Below are 21,334 nucleotides of genomic sequence, written 5' to 3'. Positions count from 1 at the left end.
CAACAAGCCCAAGTGGAGGGACCGTCAATAAAATAAATGGCTTTTAGTCTTCCAAAAAGGTCAAGCTCAAGAAAGACAAACACTGAAAAACGGCTCTATTTTAAAGGAGACTAAAGAGACTCAACAACTAATGGAAAGCCTGATCCTAGACTGAAAACCTGAACCAGAAACAATTTCTAAAATAATAATATATTTAAAATTCATAAAAATAATGTACAAATTATATATATTATTGGCTCAATTGGCAACATTTGATATACTATTATCTACAGATCTTACTCAGTATTAAGTTCCTGATTTTAATAATTGTACTTATATGTATAAGAGAATATTCCGGCCAGGCACAGTGGCTCATGCCTGTAATCCCAGCATTTTGGGAGGCCGAGGTGGGCGGATCATCTGAGGTCAGGAGTTCAAGACCAGCCTGGCTAACATGGCAAAACCCCGTCTCTACTAAAAACACAAAAATTAGCCGGGCGTTGTGGCGCATGCCTGTAGTCCCAGCTACTTGGGAGGCTGAGGCAGGAGAACTGCTCTAACCCAGGAGGCAGAGGTTGCAGTGAGCCAAGATCGTGCCACTGAACTCCAGCCTGGGCAACAGAGTGAGACTCCATCTCAAAAATAAATAAATAAATAAAAAAGAATATCCCTGAGCTGGGCGTGGCGGCTCATGCTTGTAGTCCTAGCTACTTGGGAGGCTGAGTCAGAAGGATTGCTTGAGCCCAGGAGTTCAAGACCAACCTGGGCAACACAGCGTGAGACCCCACCTCAAAAGAAAAAAACAATGTTTTTAAGTCATAAAAACACTAAAATGTCAAGGAGTGAAAGGTATCACGTCTTCAACTTATTCTCAGTGTAGAAAAACAGTAATTACACAGCTAGAGATGCCTAGCTAGCTAGCCGGACAGGCAGGCAGGCAGTTGGGAGACAGAAGAGAATGGTACCAAAATTCATGTAACTTTTATGATAAAATATAAAACAAAAAGTAACTATGAAGAAAGCTTGGTGGGGAGAAAGAGGGAGATGGCAATAAAGCACATGGTGTAAAACTGAACACGTGGGGAATCTGGGTAGGGAGCTTAGGAATTCTGTGTACCAGCCTTCTAAGTTTCCGTTAAGTCTGACATTACTTAAAAATAAAGTTTTTAAGGCCGGGCGCAGTGGCTCACACCTGTAATCCCAGCACTTTGGGAGGCCAAGGAGGGTGGATCACTTGAATTCAGGGAGTTCGAGACCAGCCTGGCCAACATGGTGAAACCCCGTCTCTACTAAAAATACAAAAGTTATCCAGGCATGGTGGAGTGTGCCTGTAGTTCCAGCTACTCGAGAGGCTGAAGCAGGAGAACTGCTTGAACCCGGAGGCTGAGGCTGCAGTGAGCTGAGATCGTGCCACTGCACTCCAGCCTGGGCGACAGAGTGAGACTCCACCTCAAAAAAAAATACTAAAATAAAATAAACAAAGTTTTAAAAAAACCCAACCCAGAGTTACAGTAGAGTGGAAAAATGATAAAAGGAGCTCTTAACAGTTATTAACATATTTTGTAAGTAATTTAAGCAACTGAAGAAAAAACTGAATTGCTTTCACTTCTAAAATGTCTCCTGACTCAGTTTTCTTCGTAAATTGCGTAAAAGATTCCTTTCTAATACCACGACACTAGCTAAAATTTAATCTCACCCACCTTCCCATATACTCTCAAGAACCCGCACTGGATGTCAGTTTTCCTGTCTCACTAGCAGTACTGTTCAATTCATTTACCAAAAAACGCCTCCGCATTTTCCTGAAGTCTGCCGGTGTGGGTTCTGCCACCCGCTGGGCATGCGGCCTTAGGTAAATCACTTCACTCTGAGCCTGTTTCCTACAGTGCTGTCATGGTGATGCCTGCCTCATGGGGGAATTAAACAGATGGGTCAGTTCGGGCATGAGAAACACTTGAGACAGTGCATGGCACCAAAATTCATGTAACTTTTATGATAAAATATAAAACAAAAAGTAACTATGAAGAAAACTTGGCCAGGCGCGGTGGCTCATGCCTGTAATCCCAGCACGTTGGGAGGCTGAGGCGGGCGGATCACCTGAGGTCAGGAGTTTGAGACCAGCCTGGCCAACTTGGTGAAACCCGTCTCTACTAAAAATATAAACATCAGCCAGGCATGGTGGAGCGTGCCTGTAGTTCCAGCTACTTGGGAGGCTGAAGCAGGAGAATTACTTGAACCTGGGAGGCGGAGGTTACAGCGAGCCCAGATGGCACCACTGCACTCCAGCCTGGGCGACAGAGACAGACTCCCTCTCGGGACAAAAAAAAAAAAAAAACAAACTCAAAACTTAAAACCTCAAATATAGAATGTAATACTAACAGAAGTCTAATGATTAAAAACACTAATCCTATCTTAGAAAAAAAAAATTGTTCTGGTTCTTGGTTGTCATGATAGTAAACAACTACAGATAACCCAAACGCCCCTTGGCTAAATGAGAGTCCCTCTACCCGATGAGTATTCTGCAGCTACTGGAAATCATGGCGTGCTGTGATTGAAAGGGCATTCTGTTATATAACACTGTCAACAGAATAAAACAGGATTCAGAAGCATATAGAAAAGTATGATCTTGTGTTTACAAGATACTTAACATGTTATGTGCACACAGACAAAAGTGAGGATGTGTTAGGCTCTTTGAGGGGCAGGGCATGGAAGACTCCCTCAGGTGTGGTGGCTCCTGCTGGACACACGCCAGCAGGCTGGAGCCGGGGCCTTCCCGTTAATTCCTCTACGGCTGGGTCTCTCCCAGGCTTGCTTCCTCATCTGTAAGATTCTGGCTGTGTCGTGGCTGCTCACCATGACCTTTCAGCTTCTTTTCCACGCTAACTCGATAATCCTTGTATTTCCTAGGTTACGCTCCCAAGAATGGAAATTTCATTGGCCCAGTTCATCTTTTCTTGCGAGATGTGTTATAGATTACTGGCCAAGATATAGATTTGCTTGACAAGGGCAAGGAGGGGCAGGTACAGCTGCCAGATAACCTCTGAAAATTTCTGTAGAACCAGTGGAGAAATGAGACAAAAGAAGGCTTTCTGTTGAGCTGTAACTCCCTCTGGCATGGGGAACCTGTTATTAAACATAACACAGAACATAAATACCTGAATAGCTTATTTGTATACAAATTCTCATTACAAAAGGATCACAAAGTAACATTTAGTAGTCCTACAAAACATTAAACATGTAACAGAGAGAAACTAAAAACTGAAGTATTCCAATCAACAGTCAAACAAGAATAAATCTAAAATTCTAATGAAAGAAAGGCACATCTCTGACCAGGTACAGTTGCTCACACCTGTAATCCCAGCACTGTAGGAGGCTGAGGCGGGTGGATCACCTGAGTTCAGGAGTTCGAGACCAGCCTGACCAATATGATGAAACCCCGTCTCTACTACAATTACAAAAATTAGCTGGGCGTGGTGGCATGCGCCTGTAATCCCAGCTACTTGGGAGGCTGAGACAGCGCAATGGCTTGAACCTGGGAGGTGGAGGTTGCAGTGAGCTGAGATCCCGCCATTGCACTCGAGCCTGGACAACAAGAGCGAAACTCCGTCTCAAAAAAAAAAAAAAAAAAAAAAGGCACATTTCTGTGGCTGGATTTTCATTTCCATTTTACTCAACAGAAAGCTAAAATACTGAGCAACTGACAGTCCTAGGGTGACATAACCACATCCCAACAATTAGAGAGCAGTGGCACAAAGAAGGGGATTGATTACTGGTATAAAACATGGCGCGGAGTTTGGAAACAGGCTGAGAAAGGGGGTCCTACAACTGACCTCTTCAATACAACACCAAATGAAGGAACTGAGATTAATTTAACTTCTTCTTGTTACAATCGCTATATATTCTTTGTGAAAAAAGTTTTTTTTAAAACGCCCTTCCTTTCTCACAATGCTCTGTTTGACAGGTCTTGTCCTCTCTCCTTCCAGCAGAATGAAGTTTTTTTAAGTCTCAGCCTCTCCCTCTCCGGTCAGAGTAACTCAAATCCCTTCTCCGAAGTCATCTTTGACCCCTTCAAATCACCAACTCAAAGGCTCTTTTCCGTTGTCATTTTCCTAATACTTCTCTGCATCACTCAGCAATGCAGACCTTGTCGCTGCGGAGTCTGTCCTGTGACCACGAGTGGTACCACCATATGAGGGCTCAATGACACCTACCATGGGGCCGCCTGGCCTGCCAGGAGCCCCATTCCTCCGGCTTACATGATGTAGGGTAATCCGCAGTGCTGAAGGCACTGTTATTCCATCATTGGCAGCCAAAAATATCCTAAGTGACGCAAACTTCATCACATGCTCCCACCCTGGGGGTCATCCAGTCCCACCTACTCTTTCTTCAATAGCACCAGTGAGAAATGTCCTTTCCTGCTACCACTACCATCAGCGGTTCATGCCCCTTCCGCTCTAATACAGGCCCACCTCGTTGTACTGTGTTTCCCTTTACTGAACGTGCAGATATTGCATTTCTTACAAACTGAAGATTTCGTGCCGACCCTGCAAGAAGCAAGTCTATCAGGGCCATTTTTCCAACAGTATGTGCTCACTTCATGTCTCTGTGTCACATTTTGGTAATTCTCACAATATTTCAAACATTTTCATGATTATTATTAAATCTGTTATGTTGATCTGTGACTAGTGATCTTGGATATTACAACTGTAAATGTTTTGGGGCACCAAGGATTGTGCCCACATAAAACAGCAAACTCAATTGATAAATGTGTGTGTTTTGTCTGCTCCACACACTGGCCAGTTCCCTGTCTCCCTCTCCTTGGGCTTCCCTATTCCCAGAAGCACATTTAAACCAGGCCAATTAATAATCCTACAATGGCCTTTAAGTGTTCAAGTGTAAGGAAAAGTACCATGTCTCTCACTTTAAATCAAAAGCTAGAAATGATTAAGCTTCATGAAGAAGGCGTGCTGAAAGCTGAAACAGGCCAAAAGCTAGGCCTCTTGAGCCAGTTAGCCAAGTTGTGAATGCAAAGGAAAAGTTATTGAAGGAAATAAAAAGCACTGCTCCAGTGAACACAGTAATGAGAAGGCAAAACAGCCTTATTACTGATAAGGAGAAAGTCTGAGTGGCCTGGAGAACAGATCAAAGCAGCCACAACATTCCCTGAAGCCAAAGCCTAATCCAGAGCAAGGCCCTTACTCTTCAATTCTACGAAGGCTTAGAAAGGTGAGGAAACTGCAGAAGAAAAGTTGGAGGCTAGCAGAGGTTGGTTCGTGAAGCTTTAGGAAATGTAACGTAAACATGCAAGACAAGGCCTCAAGTGTGGATACAGAAGCTGCAGCAAGTTATCCAGAAGATCTAGCTAAGATCATTAATGAGGATGAATACACAACAGATTTTCACTGTAGGTGAAACAGCCTTTTATTGAAAGAAAACGCCACCTAGGACTTTAATAGCTAGAGAGGAGAAGTCAATGCCCCACTTCAAAGCTTCAAAGGACAAGCTGATTCTCTTAGGGGCTGGTGACTTACTGGAAGCCAGTGCTCACTGACCCTTCTGAAAATCCTACGGCCCTTGAAAACTGTGCTAATGTATTCTGCCTGTGCTCTCTAAATGGGAAAACAAAACCTGGATAACAGCACATCTGTTTACAGCATGGTTTAGTCAGTATTTTAAGCCTACTTTTGAGACCTACTGCTCAGAAAAAAGTCACTACTTTCAAAATATTACTGCTAACTGACAATATACTTTGTCACCCAAGAGCTCTGATGGAGATATACAAGGAGATTAATGTGGTTTTCATGTCTGCTGACACAACATCCATTCTGCAGCCCATGGATCAAGAAGTAATTTCAACTTTCAAGTCTTATTATTTAAGAAATACATTTTGTGGCTGGGAGCAGTGGCTCACACCTGTAATCCTAACACTTTAGGAGGCCAAGATGGGAGAACTGCGTGAGGCCAGGAATTCAAGACCAGTCTGGGCAACACAGCGAGACCCCATCTCTATAAAAAATAAAATAAATACATTTTGTAAGGCAATAGCTGCCATAGATAGTGATTCTTCTGATGAATCTGGGCAAAGCAAATTTAGAACCTCTCAGAAAGGATTCATGATTCTAGATGCCATTAAGAACATTCATAATTCATGGGAGGAGCTCCAAATATCCATATTAACAGGAGTTTGGAAGAAGCTGATTCCAACCTTCATGGATGACTTTGAGGGGTTCAAGACTTCAGTGGAGGAAAGAAATACAGATGCGATAGATACAGCAAAAGAAATAGAATTAGAAGTGGACCTGGGCCAGGCACAGTAGCTCACACCTGTAATCCCAGCACTTTGGGAGGCTGAGGTAGGTGGATCACCTGAGGTCAGGAGTCTGAGACCAGCCTGGCCAACATAGTGAAACCCTGTCTATAGTAAAAATCCAAAAAAAAGAAAATTAGCCAGACATGGTGGTGCATGTCTGTAATCCCAGCTACTCGGGAGGCTGAGGGAGGAGAATTGCTTGAACCCAGGAGGCGGAGTTTGCAGTGAGCTGAGAGCGTACTGCCACTGCGCTCCAGCCTGGGCAACAGAGCAAGACTCCACTTCAGAAAAAAAAAAAAAAACAAGTGGACCTGAAGATGTGACTAAATTACTGCAACCTCATGATGAAACTGGAATGGAGGAGTTTTTTCTTTTCTTGTTTTTAACCTTGTCTGAACACTAGATTAAAAGGAGTTGCTTCTTATGGATGAACAAAAAAAGTAGTTTGTTGAGGCAGAATGTATTATTCCTGGTGAAGATGCTGTCAACATCGTTCAAATGACAACAAAAGATTTAGAATATTCTAAACTAAGCTGATAAAGCAGTGGCAGGGTTTGAGAGGACCAACTTCAATTTTGAAAGAAGTTTTACTGTGGGTTAAATGCTATCAAATGGCATGGCATGCTATGGAGAAATCTTTCATGAAAGGAATATTCAGACATGACCCTGCACTGGCAAAAAGACTATGACTCGTTGAAGGCTCCGATGATCATTAGGATTTTTTTTCTTCTTTTGGAGACGGAGTCTTGCTCTGTTTCCCAGGCTAGAGTGCAGTGACATGATCTTGGCTCACTGCAAACTCCGCCTCCCGGGTTCAAGAGATTCTCCTGCCTCAGCCTCTGAGCAGCTGGGATTACAGGTGCCCGCCACCGTGCCCGGCTAATTTTTGTATTTTTTTAGTAGAGATGGGGTTTCACCACCTTGGCCAGGCTGGTCTTGAACTCCTGACCTCATGATCCACCCGCCTCGGCCTTCCAAAGTGCTGGGATTACAGGCGTGAGCCACCACGCCTGGCCAATCACTAGGATTTTTAAGCAATAGTTGTTTTGTTGTGTTTGTTTTGAGACAAGGTCTCACTGCTGCCCAGGGTGGAGTGCAGTGTTGCAAACTTGACTTGCAACCTCCGCCTCCTGGACTCAAGCGATCCTCCCATCTCAGCCTCCCATATAGCTGGGACAACAGGTGCACACCACCACACCCAGCTGATTTTTGTATTTTTAGTAGAGAAAGCGTTTCACCATGTTGGCCAGGCTGGTCTCAAACTCCTGGGCTCAAGCCATTCGCCAGCCTCAGCCTCCCAAAGTGTTGGGATTACAGGCGTCAGCCACTGTGCCCAGCCTAAAATATTTTTTAATTAAGGTATATACATTATTTTTTAAGACATAATGCTACTGCACACTTAACAGGCTATAGTATACTGTGAACATAACTTTTATATGCCCTGTGAAACCAAAAATTTCATGTGACTCACTTTATTGCAATATTCACCTTATGGCAATAGTCTGGAACTGACCCCAAAATATCTCTGAGGTATGCCTGTAGCTAAAACTAGTCTTTCTTCTTCCAGTCTGTTCTATTCCAGCTACCAAAACCAGATTTAACCTAAAACACTTAGTATACAGGACTTCTTACTCTAAAACTTGGTTTCCCCACTGCCTGAAGAAAAATGATCACCAGTGAGGCCAGTCTTCAAAGCTTGTTGCAGTGTTGCCTCTATGATCTCTCTCTCTCTCAACCTCTTTTTCTATTAGTCTCTATAAGGAAGGGGCTCTCTGGCCAGGCGCGATGGCTCATGCCTGTAATCCCAGCACTTTGGGAGGCCAAGGAGGGAGGATCACAAGGTCAGGAGATCAAGACCATCCTGGCTAACACGGCGAAACCTTGTCCCTACTAAAAAAAAAAAAAAAATTAGCCGGGCATGGTGGCAGGCGCCTGTAGTCCCAGCTACTAGGGAGACTGAGGCAGGAGAATGGGGTGAACCCAGGAGGCGGAGCTCGCAGTGAGCCAAGATTGTGCCACTGCACTCCAGCCTGGGCGACAGAGTGAGACTCCGTCTCAAAAGAAAACAAAAAAAAAATGTGGGGGCTCTCTGACCTAGCTAACTACACTGACTTACTCAGCATGACCCCCAGAAGCATGATGCTTTCTCCAGGAAGCATTTCACTCGCCATCTCTGCCTTCCTCTGAACTCTTACAGCAATCATATTCCCTATCGCTCACTGGGCAAACAACATAGGTTTCACAATACCACTGCTGCCCTGCCCCTTTTCGACAGACAAATTCCCCCAGGGCAGCAGCACAACAGGGACTCTGCCACATACCTCTGCAACCTTAATATTAATAATGATGACAATAACACAGGGAAGGCTGATTGGGTTTTGAGATTTTCCCTTTTTTAAAAACATTTCACTTTAACCTTAAAAATGTGCATGTTACAGAAATCCAAGCGGAGTCAGGGGTAAGGAAGATGGGTTCCATTGCTGAAAGCGATGAAAATCCAGGGTTATGCGCTCACTCCAGCAGCACTTGCACTAAAACTGGCCTATGCAAGATGACATGCAGAGTCGTGAAGTGTTCCGTGTTAAAAAAAAAAAAAAAAGTCTAGAGTTACGTGTCACAAGCATCCTCAACCAAGCATCCCCCTCCCAATCTTCAACATTCCTGTAAGGAGGGCTGGGGGGCTGCTTTAACACCACAAAGGAAAATGGGGGGAAAGTCTTTCAGAACCAATGTGAAAAGCATTAGTACATTCGTGTGGATACTAACCCAAATCAATGCCAGTATAAGAGTGGAAAATAATCCAAAATTAAATTCCTTTATTATGACAACAGGTGAAATCTTTTCTTTAAAGCACCTTCCCCCCCGCCCACCCCCATGTACAACAATGTTCCCTGAACAAAGAACTCCAGGCCTCTGCTATAAAAATTGTCTCCACACCTAAAAGAATTCACAAACAACCTTTCAGGAAGACAGAGAGACATAATGGGGAATGGAGAAGAGAAAGGATTTGCTAAAGAAGTAGATCTGTTAATTTAACACATTTTCTGTCAAGCAAATCAACTGTCCTCAGTGCCATTGTTGCTGAGACAATGAACACTCAGGGTAGGGCTGTTCATTAAAAGGAACCGGCCAGGAGAAGAAAACACTCTTGCAGTCAACAAGACTGCTGAACAGCATTTTTCAATTCTAAGAACTTATCCATTCTCAGGAATTATTAATGGGTGTGATTTAAAGTTCAACATTGAAAACGTGAAGCAGTGAGCTTAATTGTGGCCCCATGGCTTCCTCTATTTTCATCACTTACTTTTGGAGGTGATGGGTGGGGAGGAGCAAGGGAGGGTACACACAGTCTGTTCTGACAGCCACTCACACATTCAATTCAGGTGGCCACATGCCTCAGTGACACAATGCCAAGTCACACGTCACTCCAGCAAACCCACCCTAGGGAAAAAGTAGACCTGATTTAGCTCATAAAGAGTCTGGGCTGTAGAACCAAAGCTAAAAGCTGACCATTCCAGTGTGAAACTTATACGCATATGACATCATTTAAACCGGCCAATGTCTTTTGTAAAGGCCACATGAGGTCAGGGACTTTAAAAAGGAGAATGAAATACTATCTTCTATATATTTTTGCATAAACCATATTACAGTTTAAATGAGTGTATGGCTAACGAAGTACAAAAAAGAACACATGAGAGAATTATTCAGAGGGGTCATCTGCCCTCTAAAGAGGAGAAAACTGCTTTTGGCTGTAGAACTGATTGACTTCACACCAACTTATTTACACAAATTCTCGGATTTAACACCTTGCTGCAGGCCAGAAATTCTACCCCTCCTCCACTGATGCCCAGAACAAACCCTAGGGCATGAGTAGAGCACAAGGGAGTAGAAGAGAAAACAAAAAAAAACAATGGTCAGACCTTAGTTCCCAGCCAAAGAGATAAAGAATAAAAAACAAGACACAGGGTCTCTGTGGGGATTGAATACCCCAAGATGGAAAAGAAGGACTTGGAGATGGACATTCAATGAAAAACATCTTCAAAAGCCACAGACAAGTGATCTCATTTCCTTGAAGTTCTATGGTATCTTTCTTCCAAGAAGCTCAAAGCCCTTCACAGTGCACTAGACTGCTTGAGTCACATTCACAATACCGTTTTCTCCCCAAACCAAAATAAAAATCTATTTGAATCCATAAAATATTTCACCATGCTTGCTGAGAGCAAAATTAAACATGAAAAATCATTTAAAAACATTTAGAGCAGCTTCAAGCTTATGTGATCGCTGTGTTCTACACTGAAAATTCTGACAGAATGATGAACTTTACATATGCATATATCGCAAACACACACACACACACACACACACACACACACACACACCCCTTCAACGTAGGTCCCACTGAACTTTTGACCTGGTCATGGATAACGCCCTCCCCAGTACACCACTGCTCAATGCTCAAGAGATCTGTCAAGAGCCTTGTGCCCTGACAGGCAATGGCAGCCGCTCCAGCCCCAGGCTGCAGCACAAACACCCCTCACCCCTCCTCCCTGCGGCACTAGGCAGCCAGGCCCTGCTTCAGGGAGGCCTTTTGTAGGGGAAGGCCTTTCTTTATCAGTCTCAGTCAGCTTCGCAGTTCCCTCCCTACTAGCCCCAAACTCTCTTCTTTCCTTAAATGACGCTCTAGGAAAGAGAAAAAAATTAACAAGGCCAGGCGCGGGGGCTCAGGCCTGTAATCCCAGCACTTTGGGAGGCTGAGGTGGGCTGATCACTGGAGGTCAGGAGTTCGAAACCAGCCTGACCAAGATGGTGAAACCCCGTCTCTACTAAAAATACAAAAATTAGCCAGGTGTGGTGGCACGCGCCTGTAATACCAGCTTCTTGAGAGGCTGAGGCAGGAGAATTGCTTGAACCTGGGAAGCAGACATTGCAGTGAGCCGAGATCGCGCCATTGCACTCCAGCCTGGGCCACAAAAGCAAAACTCTGTCTCAAAGAAAGAAAAAAATTAACAAAACATCTGTTTCCCAGGTTTGTGACATGTACAATTGCTGATGACATTCACATCTGGGAGCAACTTTAACTTCCTTAAATTTCCATAAACAAAAATACTAAAGGTTTGCATTTAGGGGAAAAAATGCCCATCACAAGGAAAAACTCATCTATCTCACATAGGGTGTACCTTCTATACAATGACCAACACTGAAAAGTCATCTCTACCTCACACACTAAAGTAATGATTCTCAAAAGCAGGACAATTTCACCCCCCCGGACATATTTGGCAATGTCTGGAGACATTTATATTTGTCATGACTGGGGGTGCTATTGGCACCTGGAGCATAGAGGCCAACAATACTGCTAAACATCTTAAAACGAGGGCCGGGTAGGCCGGCTCACACCTGTAATCCCAACACTTTGGGAGGCTGAGGAGGGGGTCAGGAGATTGCGACCATCCTGGCTAACACGGTGAAACCCCGTCTCTACTAAAAATACAAAAAATTAGCCAGGCGTGGTGGTGGGCACCTGTAGTCCCAGCTACTCAGGAGGCTGAAGCAGGAGAATGGTGTGAACCCGGGAGGCAGAGGTTGCAGTGAGCCGAGATCGTGCCACTGCACTCCAGCCTGGACAACAGAGCAAAACTCCGTCTCCCAAAAAAAAAAACAAAAACAAAAACAAAAAAACAGCCCAGCGCGGTGGCTCACACCTGTAATCCCAGCACTTTGGGAGGCCGAGGCAGGCGGATCACAAGGTTAGGAGATCCAGACCATCCTGGCTAACATGGTGAAACCCCGTCTCTACTAAAAACACAAAAAATTAGCCAGGCGTGGTGGTGGGCACCTGTAGTCCCAGCTACTCAGGAGGCTGAGGCAGGAGAATGGCGTGAACCCGGGAGGCGGAGGTTGCAGTGAGCCGAGATAGCGCCACTGCACTCCAGCCTGGGCAACAGAGCGAGCCTCCGTCTCAAAAACAAAACAAAACAAAACACATATAACATTCCTCATATAACAGCTTCCCACAACAGATTTTCAGATCAAACTATCAATAGTGGTGAGGCTGAGAAACCCAGAGGATTAAAGGAACACACAATCTGGAGCTCACTCTTACTTTCCAATCATTCATTCTTTTCTCAATCCTAAGAGCTGCTGAAAAATGACTGTCCCCAAGTTTTCCAATATAAATTGACTGATATTTGTTAGAGGCTAATATAAAGATATAATAAAAGCATCCAAGGGATAGCATCCCATGAAATATGCAAATATGGAGGAAGGGTAGCAGCCATCTGAAAAGGTTATAATAGCAAATGAAAGGCAAACCACAAGCCAGAAGCTGTAAGTGGATCTTATTCAGAGTTCTAGCTATTGATGACATGAGATATAAGAAACAGACTAAGTGAAAGGAAGCCAAAGGCAGGCATGTGCCTGGAGTCCCAGCTACTGGGGAGGCTGAGGCAGGAGGATCACTTGAGCTCAGGGGTTCAAATCCAGCCTGGGTAACATAGTGAGATACTGTCTTTTAAAAAAAAAATGAAGTAAGAATCACATAATTCAATGCCTTCAGCCTCCAGAATTCCTCAAAATCTCAAAGCACAAAATCTTAGGTCACTTTAAGGACACTAGAGATAGTGAACATGTCAATCTTCAAGTCTCAAAAGCTACTTTCAAAGTAGCTTATTTGCAGACAAGATGCCAGAGAAAGAGAAAGAAAAAATTCCTATAATTTGCAAACACACCAAGTATGGATTTGCAGTTTTCACTTGGTACGTAATTAATTTGTAAGACGTGGATCCTAACCTTGACCCTAACTGGTGAGTCAGCAATTTTCTAGATTAGTTAAGAGTGTTATGCATGCTGAGAAACATTTCTAGAATCACAGAACTTTAGACATAGGAACACCTAGGAATCACTGAGTCTATAGATGGGGCACCTGAAACCCACAGTCGTCTGCCTAAGAACACAACTTAAACACAGGTGGGCCCACAATCCAGCTTTCTGATTGCTGCCTTTTGAAAATGTGTTTAGGGGCTGGGAGCGGTGGCTCATGCCTTTAATCCCAGTACTTTGGGAGGCCGAGGAGGGTGGATCACGAGGTCAGGAGTTTGAGACCAGCCTGGCCAACACAGCGAAACCCCGTCTCTCCTAAAAATACAAAAATTAGCCAGGCAGATGGCACATGTCTGAAATCCCAGCTACTCGGGAGGCTGAGGCAGGAGAATCACCTGAACCCAGGAGGCAGAGGTTGCAGTGAGCTGAGATCACGCCACTGCACTCCAGCCTGGGCGACAAAGCAAGACTCCGTCTCAAAAAAAAAAAAACAAAAAAAAAGAAAATGTGTTTAGTCACATCAACTACATCTAAGACCATGTACTTAGAAGCTCCCCTTTGGCTCTGTCCACACACCACATTTTTACCTAAACCACCTTTGCACTGCAGTTTTCCACACTCTGCCAAGCGCACTGCATTCTGAGCCCCAGCACACCATGGAATCCCACACTGAGCTCCCTTGATCAAAGGGGCAGATGATCGGTAGTACTGAATGCTGCCAAGGTGTATTTTAGGCTTTCCTAAGTGTATTCCAGAACATTAAGCAACTTAACTTCCGTTGCAAAGCGAGCCATGTGCTAACGCAGGCCGCCCTTCAGAGACGAGAAGGGGCTGCCCCTTCTAAACTGCAGAAGATCCCAACTGTGAAGCCTTTGAAGCTTCACATGGTGGGCACACACACACACACCAAAGCAGCAAGCCTTTCCTTTCAAAGCGTGGGTATAAATAGAAAGGGGACCTGGTATTCACTTCTAAAGAGTTACATTATGATAGCACTTTCTCCCCTTTCAGGATCTTAGCCTGCACAGATCTGTCCTTCTGTAATTCACATCCTGTTCTCTGGCTTTCCTCCTTGGTGAGGGTGCAGATCCTGAATCTTTAGAAGGCATTTTATCCTCTAGTATGTTACATTAAATAGATTCGTGTGACAAAGGACTATTTTTTTTTTTTTTAGATAGCGTCTCGCTCTCGCTCTGTTGCCCAGGCTGGAGTGCAATGGTGCGATCTCAGCTCACCGCAACCTCCGTCTCCCGGCTCCAAGGAATTCTCCTGCCTCAGCCTCCCAAGTAGCTGGGATTACAGGCATGCACCACCATACCTGGCTAATTTTTGTACTTTTAGTAGAGACGGGGTTTCATCATATTGGTCAGGCTGGTCTTGAACTCCTGACCTCATGATCCGCCCGCCTCGGCCTCCCAAAAGTGCTGGGATTACAGGCGTGAGCCACCAGCGACAAAGCACTATTTTAAAAATCACTTTAAATCATTCACCTCCTCAGGGAGGCCCTACTAATCACCCTGTTTGAAACAGCAACAATCTACACCTCACCATGGCCCTGTGCAAGCCTCCACCCCACTCTACTTGGGGCCTTTTGACATTATATACATTGTCTGTCTCATTGCACTAAAAAGCAAGCAGGTATTTTTCTATTATGTTCACAACCATATCAGCACCTAGTACACTGCCTAATGTAGTAGATGCTTAATAAACATTTGCTGGCTGGGTGCAGTGGCTCATGCCTGTAATCCCAGCACTTTGGGAGGCTGAGGCGGGTGGATCACCTGAGGTCAGGAGTTCGAGGCCAGCCTGACCAACATTGAGAAACCCCCGTCTGTACTAAAAACACAAAAAGTAGCCAGGCATGGTGGTGCATGCCTGTCATCCCAGCTACTTGGGAGGCTGAGGCAGGAGAATCGCTTGAACCCAGGAGGTGGAGGTTGCAGTGAGCTGAGATCACACCACTGCACTCTAGCCTGGGCGACAGAGTGAGACTCTGACTCAAAAAAAAAAAAAAAAAAAAAATATATATATATATATATATATATATATTTGCTGAAATAAATGAATGAATACTTGAATTTGTCCCTTTGCACTTAGTTCAGAAGTTTTTTAAAAAGATCTTCTGTACCCCACACTATTAAGAGCCAAAGAACTCTAGAGGTGCACTGTGGAATCTGGCCATTCCATATGGGTCATTTTAAAGATAATAAGACCTGCAGAAGCAGTGCGATGTGGTAGAAACAGGCAGAATTTGGCCTCAAAGAACCTGAGATCCAGGTGAGAGTCCCTGTGCAAGCATTAGCCTCTGTAGACTTTCAACTTCCACATCTGTAAAATGAGAATACCCCTGCCTCATGGTGATGGTTAAGGCCGGCTAAGGAGAAAATGGGATAACATTTTGAAAATATACCAAGTACTACGCAGTGTCATTTATCATCACGTTATTTTGACCTGCCCAAAATCACAGTCAGTTACAGCAGCACAATCAGAATACAAGTTTCCTAACTCCTAGTGCGGCACATCTTGTGTCACAAAAGTAGGCTTCTGAACCCCTAATTGGGGCCAACTTACTCTTTCAACTAGTTCAGGGCTTCTTAACCTCGTATGGGTTGGGGGCTGCTTCCAGAATGTGATGAGAGCAATAGGCCCTCTCCTCCAGGAAAGTGCACACACGTACACCAAAACAAAGTCTCCTACCCTGGTGCCAGGTTTAGGAACCACTGATATGATGGATGTACTTACAAGTTTCTTTTAGCTATTTCTATTACTTAATGTTTAACAATCCATGCATTCGGCACTTGATTAAGGGGCTGGATTCTTCAAGGATGCACCAAGGGTGGAATTCAAGAATCTGAATATTGCCCCTAGATCTCATGCTGATTAGGTAAGAGATCTTACCCACGTACAAACCCAACCAGGAAGGAGACACAAAGAAGGCAAAGGATTAAGTACTCAAAGGCAGGACACTCAGGAAAAAAGGTAGACAGGACAGATTATTTTGATCATGCTGCTACTATACAAACCATTCAAATAATTCTACACGACCATTTTGCAACGGCCACCTACAGACACCAATGCAGCCCCACATCCATCATGATTACTGAAAATCATTCTGTCCTCCCTTACCTTACTCAAGTGAGACACTGTATTTACTGTACAGGGCATTTGGCTAGGGGGAAAACAGTAGTAAATCTTGGAGAGATCAATTAGCCTTTCTTCTTTTCTTCAATCAGGACAAAACTTAGCCAACCTAAGCCACTAGAATGTTAAACAATTATAAAATACTTGATTTAACTGAAGTGGTATAAAATTGCTGGTTCTGAAATATTAACAGATAATCTTCTGAGGCAAAGGAGGCCAGGTAAGAGCTTTTTTGGTAAATCTCCAAGTTCCATGTTAAGCACAAAGTAGGGGCTTAATGATATCAACTACTGAATTCAGTGTCATTCATCTGTTTATATCAACTACTGAATTCAGTGTCATTCATCTGTTTATATCAACTACTGAATTCAGTGTCATTCATCTGTTTTCCAGCTATACCTCAATCTCATCTGAAAAGCAAAAACATCTAACCTACAGAACAATTACACTGCGGGCATATTTAGGAATTTCTATATGTTAACAGTGAATCACTTTTATCCCTGAGTAGAAGGATACAATGTTAACAGTTAACTTTTATCCCTGATTGGTGACCATGGGTGGTTTTAATTTTTACCTGTATTTTATGATAATTTTCACGTTTATATAATTTTTTTTTAGTATTTTTACAACTAGGAATTTTGAACTGAGATAAGGCATTACTATTATATACTTGACAGGTTTCTTGTCTAAAACTAAGAATCAAGTATGTTGACTCTTCTAAAGCAATCCTGTATATTCAAGATTGATTAATAGAGTAAAAAGTTTTTTTATAATACAAAAATTAGCCGGGTGTGCTGGTACATGCCTGTAGTCCCAGCTACTCCGGAGGCTGAGGCGGGAGAATCACCTGAACCTGGCAAGTGGAGGTTGCAGTGAGCCGAGGTCGCGCCACCGCACTCCAGCCTGGGCGACGGAGTGAGACTCCGTCTCAGAAAAAAAAAAAAAATTTATTTAATACACACAAAAATAAAAATATCCACGTTTTGGGCACAGTTTTCTAAGTGGAAGGTCTTAATCTCTTGGAGAAGTGGGGCATGAATCCTGCCAGCCCTTCACCTGTCTTAGAGATTGCTTCACTTTAGATAAATGGAAGCCGAGTCCTTGAAGACTCTGCTTCCTCAATTTTCTATAAATCCATGAGTTCAGCCTGGTGAGATCTTTCCCACAGCTGAAAACTGGTTTCCTGAAATAACTGATATCCAACTTCTACTACTTGCTATTATTTATCATTTTTACCTTTTAAAGTTGCAGAAAATTAAGACTGTAGGGCCCTTCCACATGGCCTAACAGGTACGGCTCGGCATTTGAATTTTTTATCTTTTAATTAATTAATATATTTATTTTGAGACGGAGTCTCGCCCTGTCGCCCAGGCTGCAGTGCAATGGCACGATCTCGGCTCGCTGCCACCTCCGCCTACCGGGTTCAAGCGATCATCCTGCCTCAGCCTACGGATGTAACTGGGATTACAGGAGCGCGCCACCATGCCTGGCTAACTTTTTATATTTTTAGTAGAAACGGGGTTTCATCATGTTAGCCAGTCTCGTCTCGAACTCCTGACTTCAGGTGATCGACCCACCTCGGCCTCCCAAAGTGCTGGGATTACAGGGGTGAGCCACCGCGTCGAGAAAATACATTCTTAAATCTTAATTTTTAAATCTCACATATAATCATTCCCAATAAAATTCTAATTTTTGATAACTACTAAAAAGCGTAAGTTAAAATTTCCATTAGCCATATCAAAACATACCTGAGATGGATTAGACAAAAACTGCAGGTGAGAAAAGTCACTTTGTTATCCACTGACTGAACATCTCCAAATAAAAACGAGTGTGGATAGTTCTTAAAACCTGCATGTTTGAAGCCAAATATTCATTTCTGTTGCATGTATTTCAAACAGCATGTATTTTAGCCCCAAAAAAGTGTCATTTCCAAGAAACACTGGAGTCAAAAGAGAGGACAGTCATATCAAATAGCCTTGATTATTCACCATGTAAACTACAGTGATTTTTCATGTTATACATATAAATTTGACCTCTTTAATCAGTTTACATTTCCTTTAGGAATTAAACCAGCTAATTCTCAGAAACCACAAGTTTATTGCTTATAACAGAAGACAAGTTATTTACAGGTTACTCTAAATATGCTGCGAGTACTTAAGGCAAAATGAGTTACCTCTAGCTTTTCATCACCAAAATGGGAATACATGGATTTTGAGACATGAAGTTTTTCCAACAATATTTTTAGGATGGGTCTTTAAACTCTGAACTCGTAATCCCAGCACCACCTCAACTTTATCTCGCAAGGAAGAAAAGGGACTAGGTGCAAGTTTACCAGCACCCAAGATGGCCCTGTCACAGGCGGCACCTCCCACCACAGCCACCATTTTGACTGCAGGATATAATTAAACTACTCACGATTTTGTACCAACTGAAAGAAAACACAGGACATCAGAGTAACTGAGAAACATCCTTTGACCTTTAGGATTCCCAACTCTTTAGCTTCCGTGTCTCTGTTTCTCTTCTTTCGTCAATATTAACAGTTGTCTAAAGAAAATTTTCATTAATAAAATTATGCTTGCTACATTCACGTTCAAACTTTGAAAACAAACGCTGTGGCGCCACGTAAAATGCCCGTTATTACCTCTTCCTAAAAAGTGGAGAAGCCCACATTTCCTCACATTGTTTTAATCAGCTTAAGGAACTAAGAATCGCCAAAAGCCAGTGAGTGGCCCTAGACTATCTGTCTACATTCCTCTTCATTCTCCCATCCCCAACCCTTTTGATCTTTTTATTTTCCTGATTCCATTAACTGCGACGAGAGCAAGTTCCCACACTTCATTCACAGAAGCAGCAACTGATATTTCAGCAAACACGACTAAATCTAAAAATAAAGGTGAGGCAAAGAGCTCTGAAATAAACGAGTTAAAATCAACCCGAAAATGGCACAAAGTAAGATCCGTGGGGCTGGGGAGGCAACAGCAACGATTTGCTCTTCCAAAAGAGTGGCTCTAATTTTGATTACTGCGTCGGCGAACCCATCCGCAGAACAGAAAACAAAAACTGACCAACGCAGTTGCCATTCACCTTTGTCCAAAGGCAAAAGGTGAAAAGTCACGACACACATTGCCATAGAAGAGAAGGCAATTCAACCTGCCAACCAATCGACTATTTCTCAGCTCCTTCCAAAAATAAAAATAAAAATAGGAGAAAGGGGGCTGCCGCTGAGCTGGCCGATGCCTGGCCGCCGAGTGCGCCGCGCTCCGCAAGCTCCCGCCACCCGCCGCGCTCCAGGACCCTCGGGTTTCGGCCCAGTTATCACAAAGCCCCGGGCTGGAAAACACCTCCGGCCTGGCCAGAATGGCCAGCCCGTCCTCCGCGCTCGCCCGGGGGGATAATGGTGGCGAGATAAACTCCAAGGGCTCCCGAGCCCCGCGATAAAGAGGCTGGATATTACGGGAGGAAGGACGCTGTGGAAGAATAACGGAGTCCCAAACTTTCCTTCCACACCTCCAGAGCCCCGCGCCCAGGCCCGGTCCCCACCGGCCCGAAGTTGGCCGGAGCGCCTCCCGGGAGCTTGGGGCCTCCGGGAGCCCCTGCCACGCGCCCGCCCGCCAGAGCGGGGCTAGCCCTCCCCGCCGGCCGCGGCCGACTCCCGCCCGGGTCCGAGTTAATCCCGCGCGGGCCCCCCCCCTCCCCGCGCCCGGCCCCGCCGGAGCAGCTGGCTCGCGCCTCAATGGCACCGGGCGGCGAGCGCGCGCAGCCCTCGCGCCCACACTCAGCCCCAGCCCACCGGAGAAGTCCCGGGAGGGTCGCCGGGTCCCGCTCCCGCTCCCTCTCCCACAAAAGCACGGGCCCGCCCCGCCCTCGCGGTGCCTGCTCCTCCACCCCAGGAGCCGGCGTCCCCGGCCCGACGCCCCTCGGCACCCGGGCACAGCCCGGCGGCCCCCGCCCGCCCTCCTGCCCTTTTGCGCCCTCCTCCTGGCCCCCGACTCCCGGCCGAAGTCCCTCGGGCCCCGGCCCCTCTGCGCGACGGCCCGGGACACCCCGCGCGGGGCAGGGGGAGCAGGGGGCGCAGCGCGCCGCCTCCCGCCCGCGCGGCCACTCACCTCGATCTCGAAGTCGGGCAGGCGGAACGCGGTGCGAAAGAGCGAGCAGAAGTGCGCGATGGCCGGGACCTCCCACCAGGAGCGGAGCTCGCCCAGCCCGGCCGCGCCGCCCTCCTCCGGGCACATCTCCCCGCTGCGGCACAGGCGGCGGCCCCTCGCTGCCCGCGCTCTGCCCGCCGACCTGGGACTCCCGCCGCGGCAGCGCCGCAGCCTCCGCGCGGTCCTCGGCGGGGGCGGCGGGGCGCTCCTCCCGCTGCTGCCGCCGCTCGGCGAGTGCAGGAGCCGAGGGCGGGCGCCGGGCGGGGGGCGGCGGCGCGGGGGCCCGAGCTACTGAGGCGGCTGCGGCTGCGGCTGCCCGCGGGGTCCGCGCGCTCGCCCCATCCCGCGGCTGCGGCGGCGGCCGCCCCCAGTCCCCTACAATATAATCGAGTCCCCGCCGGAGAAACAGATGGGGCTAGGGGCGGAGGGGCCGGACGCGGGGCCTGGGGGAGGGGCCGCCCACGAGGAGGGGGCGGGGCTGCCCGCGCCACAACAACAACCCCCGACCCCGCCCCACCCCCGCCCGGACAGCTGCACCGCCAGGGAGGGGGAGGGGCGGGGCGCGCGCCCCCGGGCCCAGATCCGCAGGACCTAGGGGGCGCGGGCCGCACCCCCGAGAACTCTCACACGGCGCCCTCCGCCCTCCAGGACTTTGGGACTGGGGAGTTGAAGCACTTTCCCAAGGGAGGACGGCCAGGAGCTCTCCCACCCCCACTTGGCCTGAGTGGTCGCGTCCTTTTAAAGGGCCCGCGGGGTGGTGCTTTCGGTCGGGCTAGAGACAGAAACGTGCACGTGTAGGAGTTCAGTTATTATTGATGCCGAGGGCAGAGCCGGAGCAGGAGCGGGCTGTCCACCCTAGAAATATGAAGCCTAGAGACGTGAAGTGCTTTCCACCTGTTTCTTAACGCTTTTATTCCAGCCGAGAACGGCGCCCAAGGAGCTCTGA

The 21,334-nt window shown here is 46.1% G+C and overlaps 1 protein-coding gene across 5 annotated transcripts in view; it reads right to left on the bottom strand.

Moving 5' to 3' along the window:
• Positions 1–20,799, bottom strand: part of CECR2 (CECR2 histone acetyl-lysine reader) — a 191,908-nt gene extending 171,109 nt beyond the window's left edge. For 3 of the 5 annotated variants that reach the window (XM_016939630.4, XM_016939633.4, XM_016939632.4), the window contains exon 1: positions 20,350–20,567. In XM_016939630.4, the coding sequence (XP_016795119.2) occupies positions 20,350–20,475 (126 nt within the window). In that variant the 5' untranslated portion in view covers positions 20,476–20,567. Of the gene's footprint in view, positions 1–20,349 lie in introns of all 5 variants that reach the window. The other 2 variants (XM_016939629.3, XM_016939631.4) reach the window with 2 other exon arrangements.
• Positions 20,800–21,334: the final 535 nt, after the last annotated feature.

The sequence above is a fragment of the Pan troglodytes genome, chromosome 23 (genome assembly GCF_028858775.2).
Source record: "Pan troglodytes isolate AG18354 chromosome 23, NHGRI_mPanTro3-v2.0_pri, whole genome shotgun sequence".
Lineage (NCBI taxonomy): Eukaryota > Metazoa > Chordata > Mammalia > Primates > Hominidae > Pan > Pan troglodytes.
The sequence above is the reverse complement of the archived record's forward strand: the minus strand, read 5'-3'. Positions and strand labels throughout refer to the sequence as shown.